The 21,421-nt window shown below is 32.9% G+C and overlaps 1 protein-coding gene across 1 annotated transcript in view; it reads left to right on the top strand.

Moving 5' to 3' along the window:
- Positions 1–21,421, top strand: part of VPS50 (VPS50, EARP/GARPII complex subunit) — a 122,851-nt gene that overhangs the window by 20,709 nt on the left and 80,721 nt on the right. The window contains 8 exon segments of the mRNA XM_011363613.2: positions 2,063–2,116; positions 2,949–3,019; positions 3,729–3,846; positions 3,926–3,961; positions 5,108–5,190; positions 17,995–18,037; positions 19,397–19,495; positions 20,910–21,050. Of these exon segments, the coding sequence (XP_011361915.1) occupies positions 2,063–2,116; positions 2,949–3,019; positions 3,729–3,846; positions 3,926–3,961; positions 5,108–5,190; positions 17,995–18,037; positions 19,397–19,495; positions 20,910–21,050 (645 nt within the window).

Genomic DNA, 21,421 nt, shown 5'->3' with positions numbered 1-21,421 from the left:
AAAAGGCTGGATCCAGGATGATGAATTTACTGCTAGTTTTGGGTGGTTTGAATAGACGAAGAGGCTAAGCATTCTGTCCACCTACCCTGTGCCTGCTGGAGTCTGGTGCCTGGGATTGGGAGTGAGAAGAGAAGACTGGGGAGTCGGTGAGCCTGGGAGCCGCCCCTCCAAACTCACTTCTCTTCCCTCTGTTTCTCTTTATCTCTCTTTTCTCCTAGTCCCGTTCCTCTTTCTCTTCTTTCCTCTCATCTCTCTCTTATTATTTCTCCAGTCGGGCTTTATCTCTCTGGGTCTCCTTTGATCTCTGCTCTTCTTTTTCTTCCTTCCCTTTCTCCCTTCCTGACATCTACTCTCCCCTTCATTCCTACCTCCACAGCTCTCCCTCTGCCTCCACCACCGTGCATGCTGCACATATACTTTATCTTTTATATTGTACTTTTACTGTACCTTTCCTATGTTTAAATACATTTATATACACAAGTACCATTGTGTTAGAATCGCCTATAGTATTTCAGCACAGTAACATGCTGTACAGGTTTATAGCCTGAGAGCATTAAGCTATGCTATGTAGCCTAGGTGTGTGGTAGGCTAAACCACCTAGGTTTGCGTAAGTGTACTCCATGATGTTCATACAATGACAAAATTGCCTAACGATGCGATGCGTAACAGATCGTTAAGTGACTCATGACTATATACTTCTCTTTCTTTTGTGTTACACCCACGTGTCTCAGTGGGTGCTGGGATCTCCCTGGGGGCAGCAGCCGTGGTGTGAGGAAGGGCTTTGAGCACTAGAGGGTTGTGTAGGAAAAATATGTTGTGCTTTTGGAGAATTAGATTTCCAAATGGATGGTGGCAGTTTCTCTTTCTCTTGGTTTCAACATGTTTTAATACATACTCCATCTATGTACTTTATGTGGTAGTATTCTTTTGGAAATGTGCCCCATCACGAGGGCCATGTAGCATAGTGACCTTTGGAATTTGATAAACATGGGCTTGAATCCTGGCCTTCAACTTATTGTGGGACTGTGGGTGAGTTACTACTGTGGTTAAGATTACTCATCTGGAAAATGAGGATGCATATAACCTATTTCTATAGATATTATTATCATGAGTACTAATTGAGATAATGTAGGAGAAGCATCAAGTACGCTGCCTGGCACAGTGCAGACTAACGTCTATTTAAAAATAAAAACAAATTTGGTAAAATTAGGTGTGTTTTTTGTTTGGGTTCATCTATACAAATTCATACCTAAACAAATATACATACACACACAAATCAAAGCAGATTAAGAAAACATAAAAGGATTCGTGCAGTACATGAATGTGTGTGCAATGTTTTATTCTCAGTTGGCCTCGAAAAGGGAGCCAATTGCGTTTCTTTAGCAAACATTTACTAAATACCTTGAGTGCACCATGCTTTGTGCTGGACGTGGTACCTCATAGTGTAGTCTGGCAGGGGCACCTGAAAATGTGAAATAAGAACCTCCTGTTCAAACTCATTATAATTCTGACTTGCATACATTAACATTATTAATGGAATTGATGAAGAAAACCTGAGATACCTTCATAGCATTCCAGAAAAGTACATGTCTTCAATTTTTCAAAAGGAGAGGACCAAATTAATGTTTGTCTTCTTGTGTGGTACGAAAGGATCTAAAGCGCACATGGTTGTGCTGCTTCCCAGATATTATCTCTATAAATTTGATTGATCTTACATTTATTTATCTTAACAAGTTCATCTTTTAAAGCCAATCCTGTACCCTTAAAGGTGATTACACACTGTGCATGTTAGTTAAATCAGATAATGATATTCATATTATTAACAGTCTTACTAACCATTTATTGAGTTTCTGTTAAGGACAAAGCACTGTGCTCTGTGCTATATACCTCTTTTACTAATTTTATAGCCCAGAGAAATGTGTGTGGTCATAGCATGCTATCTGCTGTAGAAGTTATTGGGAAGACCTGTAAATATTCTTACAAAAATTTTAAATGTAAAATGTAATAGGAGGCATGAGATTTTTTTCTTTTACTTTCTTTATTTGATTACATGTTCTTATAGGTCTCTAAAAAAGTAGCAGATTTAATCCTTGAGAAGCAGCCCGCTTATGTAAAGGTAGGATATTTGTTATTTGCAGTAGTGAAATTAAAAAAAAGTTTGAGTGACTCTTGTAACTGTTGAAATATTTTAATTTATTTTGTCTGTAGCAACATATTAACTATTTGTGTGTGTGTGTGTGTGTGTGTGTGTGTGTGTGTGTGTGTGTGTGTATGTGTGTGTGTGTGTCTCATTTAGGGAAATTTACCAAACTGAAGAAATGAAAGAGTTTTTATAACTGATTCCAGAGTAATCTCTTTGGTTTTCCAAACTTTAGAATGGCCAGTGAAAATTGCTTCTATGTACTTTGTAACACTTAGATTATTAATAATGAGTGCTTTATGGCAATATAACTATCTGGCTTTAAAGTTTGATAAAATTGGAATTGTCTAGCTGTACCTGTTTTTTCATTAGAAAATCAGACTTCAAATTTCATTGAAATATCTACTAGTGCTCAAATGAAGACATTCATGGTCAAAGTATTTAGCAAACAGAAATCATATTTGTCATATACTTGATTACCTTGTGAAATTCTGTTGGGTAGAAACATTTAAATGGATATATTATCACTATTCGTTTATGTCTATATAAAGCAAGTTGGGTCTAGATTTCCTTATAAACAATACTAAATATTTTGTCATTTGTCATTGTGAAAAACAACTGAAGATTGTTATTTTAAATAACTTTTTTGGAAAATATATCATCAGTTTTCAGGTTTAGGGATTTTTTTGCTACTTTTGTTTTCCAAGCAGGCTTTTCTTTGAAACCCACTAAAAGTTTTGTTAGAATATCATGCAAATAGAAAAAATAATATGCCTCAAACAATAACTTACACTTGATCTTTCCATAGGAACTTGAAAGAGTTACCTCGTTACAGACAGGTCTTCAGTTAGCTGCTGTTATCTGCACAAATGGGAGGAGGTATTACATTTGCTGATATTTTTGTTTTTTAAGCTGGAAAACATTTCAAGAAAAACTGAAACTATATTGATAATTGATTTTTTATTATGACTAAGATTTGTAGAATATCATTCATTAACTGAACATGTATTATGATCTAAAAACAGCACTAAAAAGATATGTGGAGAAAGTTGTATATTTAGTTATGGCTTAAAAACATTACTGTTGCTGTATTGCTTATATTAGTGCTTCTTAAATTATCTATGGTGAGAAACCAGTTTTTGTTTTTTTTTTAGTTTTCCAACTTGTAACAGACTTATTTTTGTAAAATGCAATAAAAGCAAAATACTAGGGAAATGGAAAAAAATCCAACCAGACATACAAAATACAACCTCAATTTCTAAATGATTAAATCATCAAACATAAAATTATTGTGTCAACTTTTGCTCTAAATGCTTTAAGTGCTTATTCTCAATTTCTGTACTTTTCTCGTGATGGACCAGTAACAGTTTGAGCATTGGCACCATTCCACCCACCATGCTTTGAGCCAGCCATAATGCTGGCTTAGATTGAGCTGTTGATTGAATATCAGATAAATTTGTGATAGTAGTCACAATCTCTAATTTTAAGAGTGATACAAGATATACCTCATTAGTTGACTAATTGTTCTATGTGGATAGTATTTTTATTATACTAGAAAAATTTAACTATTTTTTGCTCATTTTTGCAGACACTTGAATATCGCAAAGGAAGGTTTTACTCAAGCTAGTTTAGGTCTTCTTGCAAATCAAAGGAAACGTCAGTTGCTGATTGGACTTCTGAAATCTCTGAGAACTATAAAAACATTGGTATATATGTTACTTTTTAGAAATTAAAATTTAATTTTATGGTTGAAACAGATTTTACCTTTGATTTTTGTTTTTTCAGCAAAGAACAGATGTGCGCTTAAGTGAAATGCTAGAGGTAAGTTAACGAGGCTTGGAAATTTGATGATCCTGATAATATTAAACGGGAAAATTATAGTGAAAAAAATTCAGATGAACTTTTTTCTCTAATTGATATATGATAGATATAAAGACCATTTTTAGACATGTAAAGGTACTTATTCTAGAGCATTTTTCTATCGACATATACTTTATTTAGAAAAATTTAGTTGGAGACATGTTTATAGCAACGTGGAAAGGTTAACCAGTATATTTTGATTGTATTTACACTCAAATCGCAATACAGTTATCTTTTTTATCTAACATATAGCAGTGATTTAAGGTAATGTCAGGTATTGTGTTTGGTAACTCATATGTTAATTGGTTTTCTGAGTGAGTCATCTGTTTTTGATGCTTTCCTAGCATTCTCAATCTACTGTTGTTTTAAGGGTCACAAAAGCCTAATGTTATATGTTTGTGTTCCCCATTAAGGCTTGAGCTCCTTCAAGTGGGGACTTTGCCATCATCCCAGGATCCCTAGTGGTTTGAATTGCATTCTTGCAATTAGATATGAGCTTAAGGAAAAAAAAAATTTTAGGGTTTTCTGTATAATCTCTGTATTACTTCTAAACTATCACCACTGAACTAAGTTTTGAGAAATCCATGTGAAAAATTCATTTGACATTAAATTACTGTTTAGGTGATAAAAAATATTCTCAGGCTATGAATGAGTGAATATTTCACTTTTTTCCCCAAATTTATTTGTTTAAAAATATTTTTCTTGGTGGTAGAGCTGTTGAATGTTGATTGCAAGTAGAATGCATATTGTTTTGATACATTTTATGTAAACATTACTAAAAGAAGGTACATTAATAGTTAAAGAACATCTTCCCTGTGAAACAGCTTATAATTCTGTATAGGCTTTATCTGCATGCCATGGTCTCAGAGAGCTGTTACTGTGTATTTGAGGGAACAGAATATTTTTTCTATGCATACATTTTAGGCCTGGACCTAGTTGCCTCTTTATATTTTATTATCTGTCATTGGTATTCTAATCCTCATTTAAAAGGAATTAAAATTTTCTGGTTCTATAACTTTTGGATAGAGTATGAGCAGAGATTTGTTCTCTTCAGGGCTTTAAGAAAAATGTTTCCAGTCTAATGACTTTTCCTGTTGTTATCTTAAGGAGGAAGACTATCCAGGAGCTATTCAGTTGTGCCTGGAATGTCAGAAAGCTGCCAGTACTTTTAAACATTACAGCTGCATAAGGTAAGGTAATATAAAAAATTTTAAGCTGACTCTTGTTTGTTTTTTTTTGTTTGTTTGTTTAAAAAATATTTCTCTAAGGCTGTTTTTAAAAATAAATTTATTTTATTATTTGTTTCAAATATACAGTACATTGGTTAGACATTTATATTTTATAAAATGATACTCCTGATAGCTCTTTCTCTCCTCTGGCTCGCCACCTAGCCATTACATTAATGCTGATGCATTCCCTATGCCGTGCTCCCCATATCCATGACCATCTCTCAACTACTAATTTGTACTTCTTTAACCTTTCACCCCATTCTGAGGGCCGGCCCCCCCCGCCCCCCATCCCCTGCTGCCCCGCCGCCCCGCGCCCCGGCCGTCACCAGTTTGCCGTCTATCTTTGTGAATTTGTTTTTGATTAGTTTGTTCTTTTTGTTCCTTAGACTCTGCATGTAGGTGAAATCATATGGTGTTTATCTTTCTCTGTGACTTATTTCACTTAGCATAATAACCCCTAGGTTGCTCGTTTCTAATGTAGGAGTTGGGTAACATACAATGTTAGTAAACATTAAAAATTAATATTAAGTGCTGTGTTCTTTTAGCATTCCTGTTCACAAATGGGCAGTACAATAAAATTATAAATAATAATTTTTAAGGTTTGAAAGATTAGATATTTTTAATCCTACCCTTTCTTGTCACCTCTCTTAAACTCATATTGTTTCCAACCTGATGGATTTCATTTTTGTAGAGTAGTACAGAAGAATAAATTTGTTCATGTCTCCATTGTATCTCTTGGGAATTCTTCCTCTTTAACTTCACTCACCTTATAAATATTGAGAATGTTACTGTAGTTTGTTTTTCAGATCTAGATGGTTCAAGTGTTTGCCTCATTATGATAAGAATGGGTTTTTTTTTGGAAATTTAAGTGTGAACTGACTTTATGTAATAGTCATGTTTGTAATATTTAAGTGTTTATATTTAATATATCATATCTTTTGTTTATAAAATGTTCTATGTAAAAATGGCTGCTGCATCCTTTGCTGTTAGTTCTAACTTTATTAATGGATTTTTGGTCTATTTAAAATGAAGGTTTCATATTACTGGTGACAGTACCTTAGGAGGGCTCAGTACCAGGTGTAATTTCCATCATTCCTATAAAACCATCACAAATAAACATACAATCTAAGTAAAATAGTGTGCTTACCAAGCAAACCCAGTTTCAAATTAAATTCATACCTATCCTAGAATATAGGCCCTTAGTCTCTCCTGTATGGAAATTCTGGCAGTCAGCGAGCACACTGATATTATAGATGTTGATTGCTACTATCTGAAAAATAAAAAGATTATGGTAGACCAAAACATTAATACAGCTTTGAATTATTTTTTTCCTTTTAATGTATTCTTGCATCATGGGTCTCTGCTGGTCTAGGATAAGGGCTAGATATTTTTTCGTAGAGATGCTATTTAAATATTTATGGTATTTTTTTCTTCAGGATTATACATATTAAAGCAACACACTTTTTATTGGATTAGGAAATACATAGTTGGGTAGTACCAGTGATATTTTGGTTTTATCATTTTGACAGTAATTAACTGTCACTATTAAAAACTCGATTATGTATTTTACACTCTTTAAATTGAGCGAATAGAGAATTAGCTCTAGTATGTTGAATGTATTTGAAAATTTTAACAAGGCCTTTTGGGTCCTGAAGAAGCAAGCATACATTTAGTTCATTCTGTGGTGATAAATCTGTTTTAGTGAGAACAGCTTATTTATGATTGAGTAAACAAAATTTAGGCAGTTACGGATTTACTGAGCATTTATTATATGCCAGATGTTTTGCTTTGGAATTGGCTGTATAGTGATGAACCTACATAATATAGCTAATATATTGTTTTTCTAGAGAATATAATCTATCAAGAAGGAGTAGAACTGAAGAAGGCACAGGTGGGATGGGATTGGACCTTAGAGAGAAGAAGTTGAACATACAGTGGAAGCTTGTGATCTAACTCTCCTTAGGGGGTCAAGACCAAGGAGGACCCGAAGGAGGAGCAAGAGGAGTTAGCAAGACAAGAGCTGCGGGATTGTGGATGTGAGTTCAGGGATCATGCAGTCTTTGTTGCAGAGATGTCAAGGAAGGTGAGGACTGAAAATATCTGTCTGTTGGCTTTATGACAACAAAGAAGTCAGAGTTGACCTTCTTAGGGACAGATTTAGTTGAAATGTAAGTATAGAATGAGGAGATTTTACAAAGAGGAAAGATGAGCAATTGAGAGGGAGAAACCTGAGTAATTGAAAATTGATGGGAAAGAGTGAAAAGTTGAAATAAAATAGAGAACATAGTAATATATTAAGGCTTTGCAGGGATTATAACAGAGATTGACTTTGAAAAGGTCACCGTCTATTATAGTAGGAAGGAATGGATGTAAAAATTTGGTGACAAGAAATAAAAGGAGCAGATGACTTGGGTTGACACTTTATTTTTTCCACTAAATAAAAATTTTAGCTATGCTAAAGCAAATATCTTACTTGATGAGGGTTAACTGTAAAAAATGTTTTTTGAAAGTAATTCTTATTTGGGCTTTTTAAAGTTAGTACGAAGTTACTTCTAAGTACTTTTCCACTAATGTATACTGTGATATGTGAAGGATGTGTAACTACAATTATCCAACCTGGTCAGGTTTTGAAATTGTAAAGATCTGTAATGATGATTTAAATTAATAATTGTTTTATTTTAGATAGTACAATATATAAGAAGTATGCTATGTTTACATATGAGTCATTCATGTAATAATAAGTTTGTCTTATCATCTGAAAATAAGTAAAAATACATGCACAAATATGTTGAAATGTCCAAGGAATTCATTTTAATAGGATTTTACCTGAGAAAACTGTTAGAGTTGTGTTTTAAATTTGGTGATGTAGTGACAGTGTCAGGGTGGCTCAGGGAACAGAGAGATTAGTCAGAATTATTCGGTGGTGATGACAGCCCCTCCACAAGCAATTCTTCTCCACATGCTAGGATTGTTCCCTTTGCTAGCCAACATTTATCCTGCCTAACTCGATCTGCTTTTCCCCCTCACCTCTTATTTAACCCTTTTGCCTCTAGTTGGGAAGGCATGAGAAATTTGTCCATTTGTAGATAATGTGACATGGGATATAACAAGTTAGTCTATATGTGGGACAGGTTGAGTCCATAAAAATGACAGAAATTTTATTCTAACTTATATTTTTGTCTTTATTAAATTAGGTGTACCTTTTTAATTCTACGCATTTTTCTTTGTTTGCTCTTTTTTTTTCCTGGTCTTCTAAATCCAAAATTAAACCCGTTGTTAAGTTCTCTAGTATCTTGTATTGTCCTTGAGATGTGCTGTGTTTCAGCTTCTTTAATAAAAGATACTGTAACACCAGTTTTATTCACTTTTATAACTGACAGGGAACATTTTTAATTGACATTTTTTGAGTTGATTGACAGTCATATAGTTGGAATTTACTGGAAATAAGAATCAGAGTGTGTTTATGTTAAAATATATCTGAGTGAAACATTTAATTTCTTTTTCACTTGAAATTTATCCAAATTAGTTTCAAGAAAAGTTATTTTTAAAAGTCAAAACTGCTTTATTATTTTTCATTTTATTTGAAAGGAACTACTTTAGTAGACATGACACCATTGCTGGATTATGCACTGAAAAATTTGTACACCGTCAGAACTAGTTTGTTGAGTACTGTACTCTAATATAGATGTGCAGCCAGTCCTCCATATCCCTGCATTCTGCATCTGTGGGTCCAACCAACCACGGATCAAAAATATTCGGGAAAAAAAAAAATCCCAGAAAGCTCCGAAAAGCAGAATTTGAATTTGCCATGTGCCTAGCACTGTGCTGAATCCCAGAGAATGAAGTGATATGTAGGCATACCCTGCTGAGGCCTTGTGCAAATATAGGTTATGTGCCGATACTATGCCATCTTACATAAGGGACTTGAACATCCTTAGGTTTTGTTTTCTGCAGGGGTCCTGGAACCAAACCCCCAGCGGTACGAAGGGTTGACTATTTAATTTCTCATAATCATTAAAATATTCTTTTGCTTTTTTTCTTAACATGATCTTGACAGTTGAATGAAAATTGTAGGTTGTAGAACTTCAGTCATAGATGAGTAAATCCAGCTTTCAGATAACCAATATAGGGACTATTCTTATCCTTTTGACTCTGATTCCTTTCTAGCAAGATGTGCTTGTCATCTCTTTCTCTAGGGTCAGGCAAGGGGAGCCCAGGAGCCCTGCTTGGAGTAGTGGTCAAGCCGTGAGTGTTTCTGGGGTGTCACTAGACCTGCTTAGCTGGAGCCATGCGTAGACCTGGGGTCCCTGTTGCTCGGTGTGTTTGGGCTGAATTACTGATACCACACTATTCTGACACCGCCTGCACTCCTGACCTTTTACATTAACTTGTTTTCCCCTGTCACCCTCCCTCACGCTGCACCATTTAAAAACTAGCGTAAAGCAAAATCACGTGGCAAAACATTTTAAAGAAAAGAGTTTTGAACAAAAAGTAAAGGATATTCTTTCTGCCCCACCCACCTTTCCCTTTTCTACTCCCTGGAGTAAACCACAGCTTATTAATTAATTTTACAGCCGATGAATTTTTTTCCTAGTAGATCGAATTATATTTTAGGATCATACAGTAAGATATCTTTTCTCTGATTTATTACTGTAGATATTTATTGATGCTCTGTAATAAAATAACAATGAGAGATAGGAATTGGGTATACTTCCTTTTACTTCTCTTCCTTTATCCATCTTCCAGGTTTTGTTAGTGAAACTGGTATATTTTACTTGGTCAAGTTGATATTCTTTTTGCAACTATAATGAAATCTTCTGTGCTTTTTCAATACATTACTTCTAAGAAAATTAACCCAATAGAAATCATATTTACTGTTTATATGATTATGTAAGTATCTGCAGAACTAAAGAGAGTGATTAGTGACAGTGGACTTATCAAAAAAGAAAAGTAATCCTTTGTCTCTGAAAACGAAAATCAAAATCCATTACTTTTTAAAAAATTTCTGTTGAACACTTTTTACTTTTTTAAGGTCCTACTCAGTTGCTAACCTTTTTATATATACATATATATATTTATTTTTTGTACATTGCTTTGTCTTGTTTCATTACAATGACCTCTGAGGATTTTTTCTTTTGATATTGGCTATATCGGAGGTAAATTTTCAGATTTTGAAATGATCTTTAGTCCATAAACATGATTTAAAGAAAAACATTTTTTTTCGTAGAAAATGGAAGACATTACTTAGTTGTCTTCTAGCCCCCTGTTCTGTAGGACAAAGATACTGTTCTTTTCATTTCATCATAAATGGTGTCTTTCCTTTAGAAATTGTTAGGGTGTTTCCCTTTGTACTTGATGTTCTAAATTTCACCAGTCACGTAGAAAAGTCATAGGTGTCAAACTCTTTACTCCTAATGAGACATGAATGAAGTATTATTTAATGCTTATCCGCATGAGGTGCTATGTTACTTGTTATGCCAGGAGCTTTTAAAATTTATTTGTTCTCTAGGAATTTAAAATAACAGGCAGTTAACAGGCAGGACTGTGGGATAATATGCCAGTTAAGAGCACAGAGTACACAAACAAAAGACCATCAGAGATATTCATGCTGTGAATGGCTCATTCTTATACTCCTGCGGGAATGGGAAATATTGACATTTATAGGAGCAGCAGGAGAAACTAGGCACCATTAACTAAGGCTACACTGACTGTTCAGAAATTCTCAATTAGATTTCAGTAAGGTTTTTCTCACTAGAGCTCTACTTTTTAGTTTTTAAACATTGAATCATGATGGTGATAGTGGTGATGGTTGTGATAATATTTGAAATTGGCCTTTACTGTGTGTCAAGCACTGTATTAATCATTTTCCTTACCTTTTCTTATTTAATATTGATGAAATATTCCTCAGAGGTGTTGTTATTGTCTCTTTTTATAGATGAGGAATTGATACTTTGAAAAATAAGTGGTAGAGCCAGGATTTAAACTTAGGTCTGTTGGAATACAGAGCTTGTTTTTAACCACTATTACACTAATAGCTTTTATATACAGTGGAAGACAACTTATAAAAATTGGGGAATATAAGGTAACCAAATGTGATTTGGTATTTGGATTGTTTTGTATCATTTTAAAGTTCCACTTCACCTTAGAGAAACTGAAACTTAAAATTACAGACAATTTATTTGTGATTTGGCTCATATGAGACTAAGATGTTAAGACTCCAATAAAATGGAAAAACGTTGATTCTAAACCAGAAATGGGTGAATGAAGTACATTTATATGATTTTAGTTAAAATATTTAATATACATGTAAACACAGCACATATACATATAAATATTCCTGTTTTAACATTGATCAGTTGACCAACTAAAAAGTCTTCTGCTAAACTCTAACACAGCCTTGGCAAACTTTGTCATTAAAGAGATGTATAATAAATATTTTAAGCTTTATAGGCCATAAGGTCTTGGTTACAACTATTCAGCCCTGCCCTGGTAGCTGGGCTACTAGGCAGGCCATGAACAATATGTAAGCAAATTCATGTGTCTGTGTTTAAGTAAAATTGCTGGCGGGAATGTAAATTGGTTCAGCCATTATGGAAAACAGTGTGGAGGTTTATCAAAAAATTGAGACTAGAACTACCAAATGACCCAGCAATCTCTCTTCTGAGTATCTAACCCCAAAATTTGAAAACATTTATCCGTAAAGATATATATATCCCTGTGTTCACTGCAGCATTATTCATGGTAGCCAAGACATAAAAACAACTGGTGTCCTTCTATAGAAGCTGTGGTACATATATACAGTGGAATATTACTCAGTCATAAGAAAATGTGAAATACTGCCATTTGTGACAACATGGATGGATCTTGAAATTATCATGCTAAGTGAAATAAGTCAGACAGAAAAAGCTGAGAACCATATGATTTCATTCATATGTGGGATATAAAACTGAAAGCAACAAACAAGACAAACAAAACTCATAGATGTGGACAACAGTTTAGTGATTACCAGAGGGAAAAGAGATAGGGGTAGGAAAGGCTTGTAAAGAGGATCAAATATATGGTAACAGAAGGAGATTTGACTTTGGGTGGTGAACACACAGTGCAATATGCATATGATTATTGAATTGTATCCTTGAAACCTAATTAACCAGTGTCACCCAAATAAATTTAATTAAAAAAAAAAACAACTTTATTTAAAAACAGACTGTTGGCTAGACTTGGCTCCTGGGCCTGGTTTCTGCTTTAGAATTACAATTTATAAAATTCGGAGATGTTTTGAATATCTTTCGTATCCTTAGTAATGGAGCTTTCTTTGTGGTATATGATTGTCTTCTGGGTTAGGTCAGGGATTTCTGAAGAGAGTGTGGACAGAGATCTGGGTAGATCCAAAATGATCTTAAGAATTCTTTTATGGTCTGTTCATGGTTTGAAGGATTATGTGTATATTTCCTGGTACCTCAGGGTTGTAGGTCTGGCTTCGAAGTGTTTGAAAATCAGGTTCTATCTGAAGTCTATTGATAAACTGTCAGCTGTGAGTGGATTGAAACCACTAGAATAGACCTCTGACCTAAATAGACTGGAATTTTTATGGGCCATGGAGATACACTATAAACTTATAAGTATAAATTTTACTTGAGTTTTAGTGATTTTAGCATTCTATGTAAACATATTACAAAAATATGATAATTGGGTAAACTTGTGTTCAGCACATAATAGATTTTTCAAACTGGAATATTGAATAGATTCTTTAGAGCTGGAAGCAAACCTTTAGATCTAGCCCAGGAAACTGATGAGATATTAACATGAGATATTAAGAGACTACTTAAATCACATGGCTCCTTAATAACATAGCAGGGAAAGATCATTAAGATGTTAATTACCTTTATTCCGTCTTGTCTTTTGGTCAAAGTTGTACAAAATTTTGATTTATATGTAGCCTTTCTAGGACTCATTTTGCACATGTGTGTGTCCTAGATTAGCTGTCTAAAAGAACAGTATTAACTTTATGGATATGTTATCTTTAATATTTTCTGTAGTGATGGTAAAAATGTCCCCAAAATTGTTTGATTCATTCCATTAAGCTTGCAAATAGCCTTTAATAGCTTTTAGCCTTGCATCTTAGAACTACTAATTTTTTTGACAATAATGTTGCTTTTATTTATCCCAAAGTTTCTGAGTAGATCCTTTTAACATACTTTGATTAATTGACTGAAATGACTTGAATTTATGTTTCTAAATGATGGCTAAGGATTTCTTTAAAGACTGTACAGTTAATATGTCCATTCCTTAATCACGTTATTTTTATATGTGTATTTTAATTTGTCAAACTGCAGATGTAGCTTTTGAAAGCATTTTAATAAAACAAAAATGTTTGATTTATATATTTTATATTTAAAATCTACATACTATTTAAATTACTGTTTGCATTAACTTTTAATATATAGAATATAGAATAATTTTAATCATAATAGAAGCAATAAAAACATCAGATTTATAATTTTATGAATATTAAAGCCTTTTTTTTTTCCAATTGAGAAGCTGAAGAAATTATTATTCTCACGTATGAATGAATTTCGGTATATTTCTTTTTCTTTCAAGCTCCGGATATTCTCTGAAAGAATATGTTTAGCAGTTCCGATCTACTTTATTATTCCTGGTATTCTTTCCTTTCATATCTTTTTAGCCTTAGGTGAATTTATGAGTCTCATGTGATAGAAGAGTGAAACTAGATTTAGCTCTGCTTATCTCTTTATGCCTTGCTAAGGCACCTGTAGACCCGGGGTCTAGTGTGGTTCTTTTTCTTTGAAACATTCTCCTTTTTTTCTATCTCTATTGTTTTATTTATTAAGGTAGAAAATAAGGGCTAATGTTATGCTAGTAAAATTTTGCCATTTTTGTTTGAATTGAAAATTTGACTCTGCAGATATTTATTACCTGCTCTGAGTCAGGTGTGAGTTTACTTAGTCCTGGGAAGTCACTAGGGAATAAGCCACAGTCTCTACTTAGAGAGACAATCACAGATATTCCTCACTATAATAAGGGGAATGCAAACAGAACATTGTGAAACAGAGCATTAGTTAGCGGGGGAGGACTTCTCAGAAAAGATCACATTTGGATTGGGCCTGGAAAGAAAGATGGACGTTTGCGAGTAAGAAAAGGAGAAGGTGTGTTCTAGTTATTGTGAACATTACCTACAAGAACGTAGGGTGTGAAAGTCTAGAGTTTGCTTGAGGAATTGCACATAGTCCATATGTCTAAAATATAGGCACTGAAAAATGAATGGGAAGTTAATTTTTCATGCCAGTTGTTAAGAGTCTTATATGCCATACTAATTTGGGGCTTTATCTTTGGTTTAATGAGAGCCATTAAAAAAGTTTTTAAAGTAGTGGGTTAATTTGATTTTATTTCCACTTTACTTAGGAGTTGCAAATTCAGGGACCAGGCAGGTAACATATATGTAGAGCTGCCAGATGTAAGACAGCAGGAAAAGTTCAGGCCCACAGGACTGGTTAGGCCCTGCCTAAAGCCTGTCACATACAAGCTGTTTAAAAATGCTATGCTGCCAGATCAAATGAAATCCAATCTGAAGTTAGACCCCTGCTCAGAGCCATCCTTGAAAGTTTTTTGGAGAATGTCATACAATGTTTGGTACATAGTAGGTCAGTGGTATTTGTCAAATAAATGGATGGATGGATTGAGGGTAAGGTGTGTTTGTTGCGTGTAGAGATTTATTAGGAAGTTCTTAAGATAATTCAAGTAAAAGGTGATAATGCTTGAATTAAAACACAAAATTGAGAAAAAAGAATAGGTGGATATGAGAAATTCTGAAATGGTGAAATCATCAAGATTTGATTACCAGTTACATATGAAGAGTAGGAAGAGTTAAAGTTGACTTTGAGATTTCCAACTTGGATTGAATGGGTTGGTGATGACATGAATCAAAAGACAGAGAACATGGGAAAAGGAACAACTTTGGGAGAGGATACTGATTTTTTGGGGGGGTGAGATGTAGAATGATTTAATTCCTTCAAGTGCTAAAGTACTGCCATGACTATACTCTTAGGGGTATTATTTTGGGGCCTTTAACTCTCATTCTTATTTTCATTCATTTTTTTTTTTTGGACATAATTGTCCCACAATGATATTTATAAGGAAAATCTTTGTCCTGTCTACAACTATTCCCTTAACCTGTATCTGTGGCTATTTTTCAGGTATAAATTTTGTTTAGAGACCTTAATTTTTCTAATAAGATATCAGTCCTACACTTTTGGTTGTCAAAGGATATAGTATTACAGAATAATCTCTAATTCTCGACTTTAATTAAAAGTGTGCTGATGATAGTATTTGTAGAAAATGGTTTAATTCCTCTAGATGTTTGGACATTTATCCTTGAGACAATCAAAAACTGGATACTTGTGTGATTATTGGTTTTACTTTTTTGACAAATTGCTTCATATCTGTCTATATCTATATATATCACATTATTCTGGTGTTTTCTCCTCACCTTGTATTAAAAGGCTCTATACGAAGCAAATACATTTGGTGATGGACTGAGAGGAGAGGGGTTGGGGGACTGGGAGAATGGGGTGAATGGTTAAAGAAGTACAAATTAGTAGTTGATAGTTGGGCATAGGAATGGGGAGCTTGGCAGAGGGAATGCAGTTAGCATTAATATGATGGCTAGGTGGAGGGACAGGGGAGGAAGGGAGCAAAAGCGGGGGATCGTTTTATGAGCTATAAAGATGTCTAACCAATGTGCTGTATACTTAAAACTAAATAAATAAATTAAAAAAAAAAAAGCAAATGCAGGGAATCCATTATTGTATTTTCTGTAAGGCTTTTCCAAGGTGTTGTGTCTTAGGATATAAAGATTGTTATCCTGTTTATCAAGAGTGGCCAAATTTTCTCTTAGAACTTAATGACAGCAAAAATGATTTTTTTTCCTTTGTTTTGTTTTTGTTTTCCCTCATGTGTTACTGGTATGTTTTGATGTTATGGGCACTGAATTATATATTGTGGCCCTCTCTATTTGTTTTTTTGTTGCTGGGACTTTGAGAGTCAGATAACAGTTGTAAAAAAAAAACCTTGTATAATTTTGGTGTACCAAACTATATCTTCACTTTTTACTATTTTATTTTACCTTTGCTTTAATCTTTTTGTTAAATGTTTTCTCTATGATTGTATTTATTTTGTTAAATATCACAAAATCTTTTTTAGTAATGAGATGATAATTCAAATATCAGTTCTGGTTTTTTTTTTTTTCCCTCTTAATTGACCTAGGGAGAATTGAAAGTAATGAAATCAGACTCAGTCACATATCCCAAGTGCATAACTCAATAAACTTTTATGAAGTGAACATAGTTGTGTAATTACCTCTTAGAAATAGAACACTTCTAGTACCCCACAAATTTCTTTCATGCTTTCAGTCACTATTCACCCAAGGTAATCACTGTTTTGGCTTTTGTCACTGAAATTAGTTTTAACCGGTTTTGAACATTACAGAAATGGAATTATATGGTATGTACTTTTAACTGACATTTTTGTCCAATATCATGTTTTTGAGGTTCAGATAATACATTTTCATTGCTATAGTATTTCATCATATAAATATATCACACTTTATCATTTAATTGTTTGTAGACAATTGTATTGCTTCAGTATTTTATCTATTAAAAATAGTGGTGCAAGGATTGTATATGCATTCCTGTTAGACACATATCTAAGACTTCTGGAATATAGAATAAGTATTGAGATTTAGTAGATGTCACAGTTTTCCAAAGAGATTTTATCTGTTTCCCCTTCCTCTGGCATTGAATTCAATGTTCTGTTTGCTCTACATTCTTGCCAACATTTGTTGATGTCATTTTTAATTAACAAAAATATTTTTAGCCATACTGGTTGTTTGTTATGATGTCTTATAGTTTTAGTTTTCATTTCCTGAATACCTAATTGGAGTGCCTATTTATATTTATTGGCCAATTAGATAACATCTTTGTCATGTATCTGTTCAAGCTTTTTGCCTTTTACTTTTATTGTGTTCTGTCGATCTGTTTACATACCACACTGTCTTATTGCTGTAATTTTATCATAAGCCTTTACCTATTTTAGTAGGTAAACATTGTTCTTCAAGATATTCTTGACTTCTTAGTCCTTTGCGTTTCCACATAAACTTTAGAAGCAGTTTGTCAGGTCAATTAAAAAAAACTGCTGGGTTTTCATTAGAATTTTATTTGTTTTAGGAGATTGTTTTGGTGAGAAATGATATTGTAAATATATTGAAGGTTTTAGTCTGTTTACGTGATATATACCTTTGTGTATTTAAGTCTTTATTTTAGCTCAGTTTTGTATTATATATTTTTTATTAGATTTGTTCCCAGGTGTTTGGTGTTCTGAAATGGGATTAAAAATTAATTGTCTAAAATCTTGCTCTTAAAATATACAAATTAATTTCATTTTGAAAATTTACTTTATCTATGTTATGCTTTTAATTTAAAACTTGCTATCAATCTTTAATTCTTGAATTCTTAGTTTTATCTACAGATTCTTTTGCATTTTCTACCTATACAATTCTGTTGCTGTGGGTAATGATACTTATTTTTTCCTAATTCTTTTGCTTTTATTTTTCTTGCCTTATGATAGAATCAGCAAAACAACTTATTGCTCATACTATTGATCTGTGAATTTATTGATTATTCAGCTAGCATGTATTTAGCACTTAGCTGTCTTTAAAAAAAGGCACATCTAACTCTCTGTTTCATTTAATAGTGAACTAAATTCAAAGCTACAAGATACTTTAGAACAAATTGAGGTAAGAATTATATCATAAGTTAAGTGGCTTTTTCTTCTCAAGGGTTTTTGATTAGCATAGATGCATGTTATGTTTTGACTTGTTATTACCAGTGTTTCTAGATTGCTACACTTTGTCATTTTTCATTTGGAATATTTGTGTGTTGTCAGGTTAGTGTTAATGTACTTGTAAACTCAATAATACTTTCGGAATTATGGGACCTGAAAACAGTATTTGAAAATATCACCACATCCAGAAGGATCCCCAGACTTTTAGTCATAGGTACGTTCTCATGTAAATTATAGCAAATTATACTGTGTAGTAAATTTTTTTTGATTACCAAAAAATACTAAACTAAAACTCCTTTTTAGTTTAGTAAGTTAATTTATTTAGGAATTAATTATTGGCTGATGAAAACCCTCCTAAATTCCTAACTTCATAATAATATTTCATATAAAAATGTAGAATCTGGAAAAGAAAAGATATGTCATTGTGAGCATGAAGTCTTGCTTTTATTCCTACATTTACTCAGAGTTCATCTCTTTTCCTTGGCAATCTTTGCAAAGCAGGGTATTCATGTTAATAAATTTAATAAGAATTATTTGGTTTCTTCCTATATTATTGTTTTTCTGATAAAAGTTGTGGCTGGACTTTCAAACGACCTTTTTTGAAAATAATTTTTGATCATTAATGCAGTTATTTACTATTTTTTAAGAATGACAGTTTATTTGACAAACATAAAGATAACCACTTTGAAAATCCTTTAAGTAAATAATTACCTGAATATTTTAATGAGTACTGTTTTTGAAAGCTCAGTATTTCTTCACTCTTAATATACAATATCTGCTGTACTTATGTAGAAAAATCATTATTTTAAAATGAAATCACTGAAATGGAAATCTATAAAGTTGTTGCATTTAGATGTAAAAGTACTTTTAATTTTAAGGTCAGTGTAGTTTTGTTGAAAATTACTTTTCAGTGATTACAGAAAGATTGTTTTATTTTTTTAATTGTCCTACAAATTCGGTTCATATAATTATAAGATTTTAGCAGGTGTTTGAAGAGACATAAGAGTTAAGTAAAAATAAAAAACTTTCTTTAGTAACTATTATACTTATTTGTGTCTCTTGAAATATGAGACTTGGGTTTTTAGGAACATATTAATAACTTCTCAGTAAACTTGATTATAGTTGGTGATAAGTGAGAATTATAATTTACTTATATTTTTATTTAAATTTCTTTTTGACTGTTAAATTCAGTGTGATAGTAAATGTGTTTAGATAGTAATTAAAAGTGAGAAATTAATCTTGATATTTTCTTCTCACTGCCTTGAAAATACAGTTCCTTGACTGCCGCTTGCCTCCTCTTTTAAATATATAGGAACAGTTGGATGTAGCTCTTTCTAAAATCTGCAAGAATTTTGACATTAACCACTACACCAAAGTTCAGCAAGCTTATCGGCTTCTTGGAAAAACACAGGTTAGTAAACAAAAGGATGTTTACTTTTTTAAAATTAAGAATCCGTTGATCTTCATGATTGCTTAAGTCTGAATATTGTTAGTGTCCTTAAAATTTCATTTAACAAAGTAAATTTTTATGCTGTATTAATAGTAGTAACATGGTTGTTCACAGATGCTCAGAGTGTATACAGTTACATAAGCTTGTTTTGAACAATGAAATATTTGTCGGGTTTTTCACAATTTTATGTAGATTTTAAAACAAGTGTAGTATAAGATAATTCAATGAGATAGGATGTGTAGTCTCTTTTACTTCAGCTTTTGGTCCTGACTGAGAACTTCTTAATTTGAAGATTCATGGCTCCCTCAGAGTGGTATGTAAACCTTTGTGCTTTGCGTACATTTGTTTGTAAAACAGTTAAATTGCATTCACCTGGTTTTTCAAAGGATTCTATTATCCGCAGAATGTCTTCAATACTCTTATGATATATGGTTTTATGTAGTTTTACTGCTCAAGGCGGGGCTTCCTTGAAAAACTTGAAATGAGCCATAGTTTGTAAGTTAACCGTATCTTCTGTGTGTACAGGATTATACATGTATCTATAGAACACCTAAACATGATAGATGTAAATGTTTTCTTTCCTTAATTGGCTTTCTGTCTTAGAAATTTAAGACTTTACCAAACCATTTAAATTCCATTTACTTTTTAAAATCTGAATAAAAATATTTGGTTGTTTTACTTTATTTTTATGTCTTCAGCTATACCTAGAAAAAATAGAAGAAGGAAGACATTTGGTAATTTTGAGGGACATATCGGAAGACCTTTGAAAATATGATTTTAACTTCTATTTTTCCCTATTAGAGAAATTCTTTCACTCATTAAATATGTATTGGTACCTACTTTGTGCACTGCTCCAGGCACCTGGATATAAGGCCTTATGTCTTACCTTCTAGTGAGGGAGACAAACATAAAAGAAATAAATGAATGTGATGTCAGGCAGTAACAGTGCTATAGAGAAATATGTATCAGGGTAAGTGGATAGAATGATGAAAAGTACTGATTTATACAGGATAGTCAGGAAAGGCTTATCTGAGAAGTTGATCATTGAGATGCATCCTGAACAATGTAAGGGAATGATGGCAGAGGGAATCCAAAGATATGATTATGTATGACGTTTGAGAAAGAACAGAACAGATACCAATCATAAATACAGAGCAAGAGAGCAGTGTTTGCAATTCAAATTTATCTTTAATGATATGATGTTGTGGTTATTTGAAGGGTTAATTGCAAAGAATCAACATTACGATTATAATTCTGTGAATAATAGTGATCTTTGTGCTGTAGCTATAATCCATAAAGGTTTTTTCCTATGTTTTTCAAATGTCAGAATTTATTTTAATAACATGAAATTATGTTTTATGTTTTCTTTCCGTAGACAGCAATGGATCAACTTCATATGCACTTCACCCAAGCCATTCATAATACCGTGTTTCAAGTTGTCCTTGGTTATGTGGAACTATGTGCAGGAAACACTGATACGAAATTCCAAAAGCTGCAATATAAGGATCTCTGTACAGTATGTAGTAACTTAATTACTGTTCGCATGTCTCAGTTTTAAATTCACATTCCATTTTCCTTAGCACCTATTATTTGCAGGTGCTAGTAATGTAGAAATATGTTGTCAGATTTTTTTTTCTCCCTTATTATTCTTGTCCTCATAAAGAAACTGGAAGATTCAGTCACACAGATTGTAAAGGTTGATGAGATGGTACAGATTTATGGAGCGCAGTTGCTTCTAAATGAATTCTCTACCCTCTCATAGCTTCTTTTACCCTTCTCAGGCTCTTAATTCTCTTCTATGATTGCATCTAAGATGCTTCTGAGCAATCATTTTTGCTGGTTTTTCATACACACCTAGATTCAGTCTTTTCAGGTGAATAAATGCTA

Source organism: Pteropus vampyrus, unplaced genomic scaffold (assembly GCF_000151845.1).
Source record: "Pteropus vampyrus isolate Shadow unplaced genomic scaffold, Pvam_2.0 Scaffold4, whole genome shotgun sequence".
In the NCBI taxonomy this organism is placed as follows: Eukaryota; Metazoa; Chordata; class Mammalia; order Chiroptera; family Pteropodidae; genus Pteropus; species Pteropus vampyrus.
Note: the sequence above shows the minus strand (reverse complement) of the source record. Positions and strands in the feature narration are given on the sequence as shown.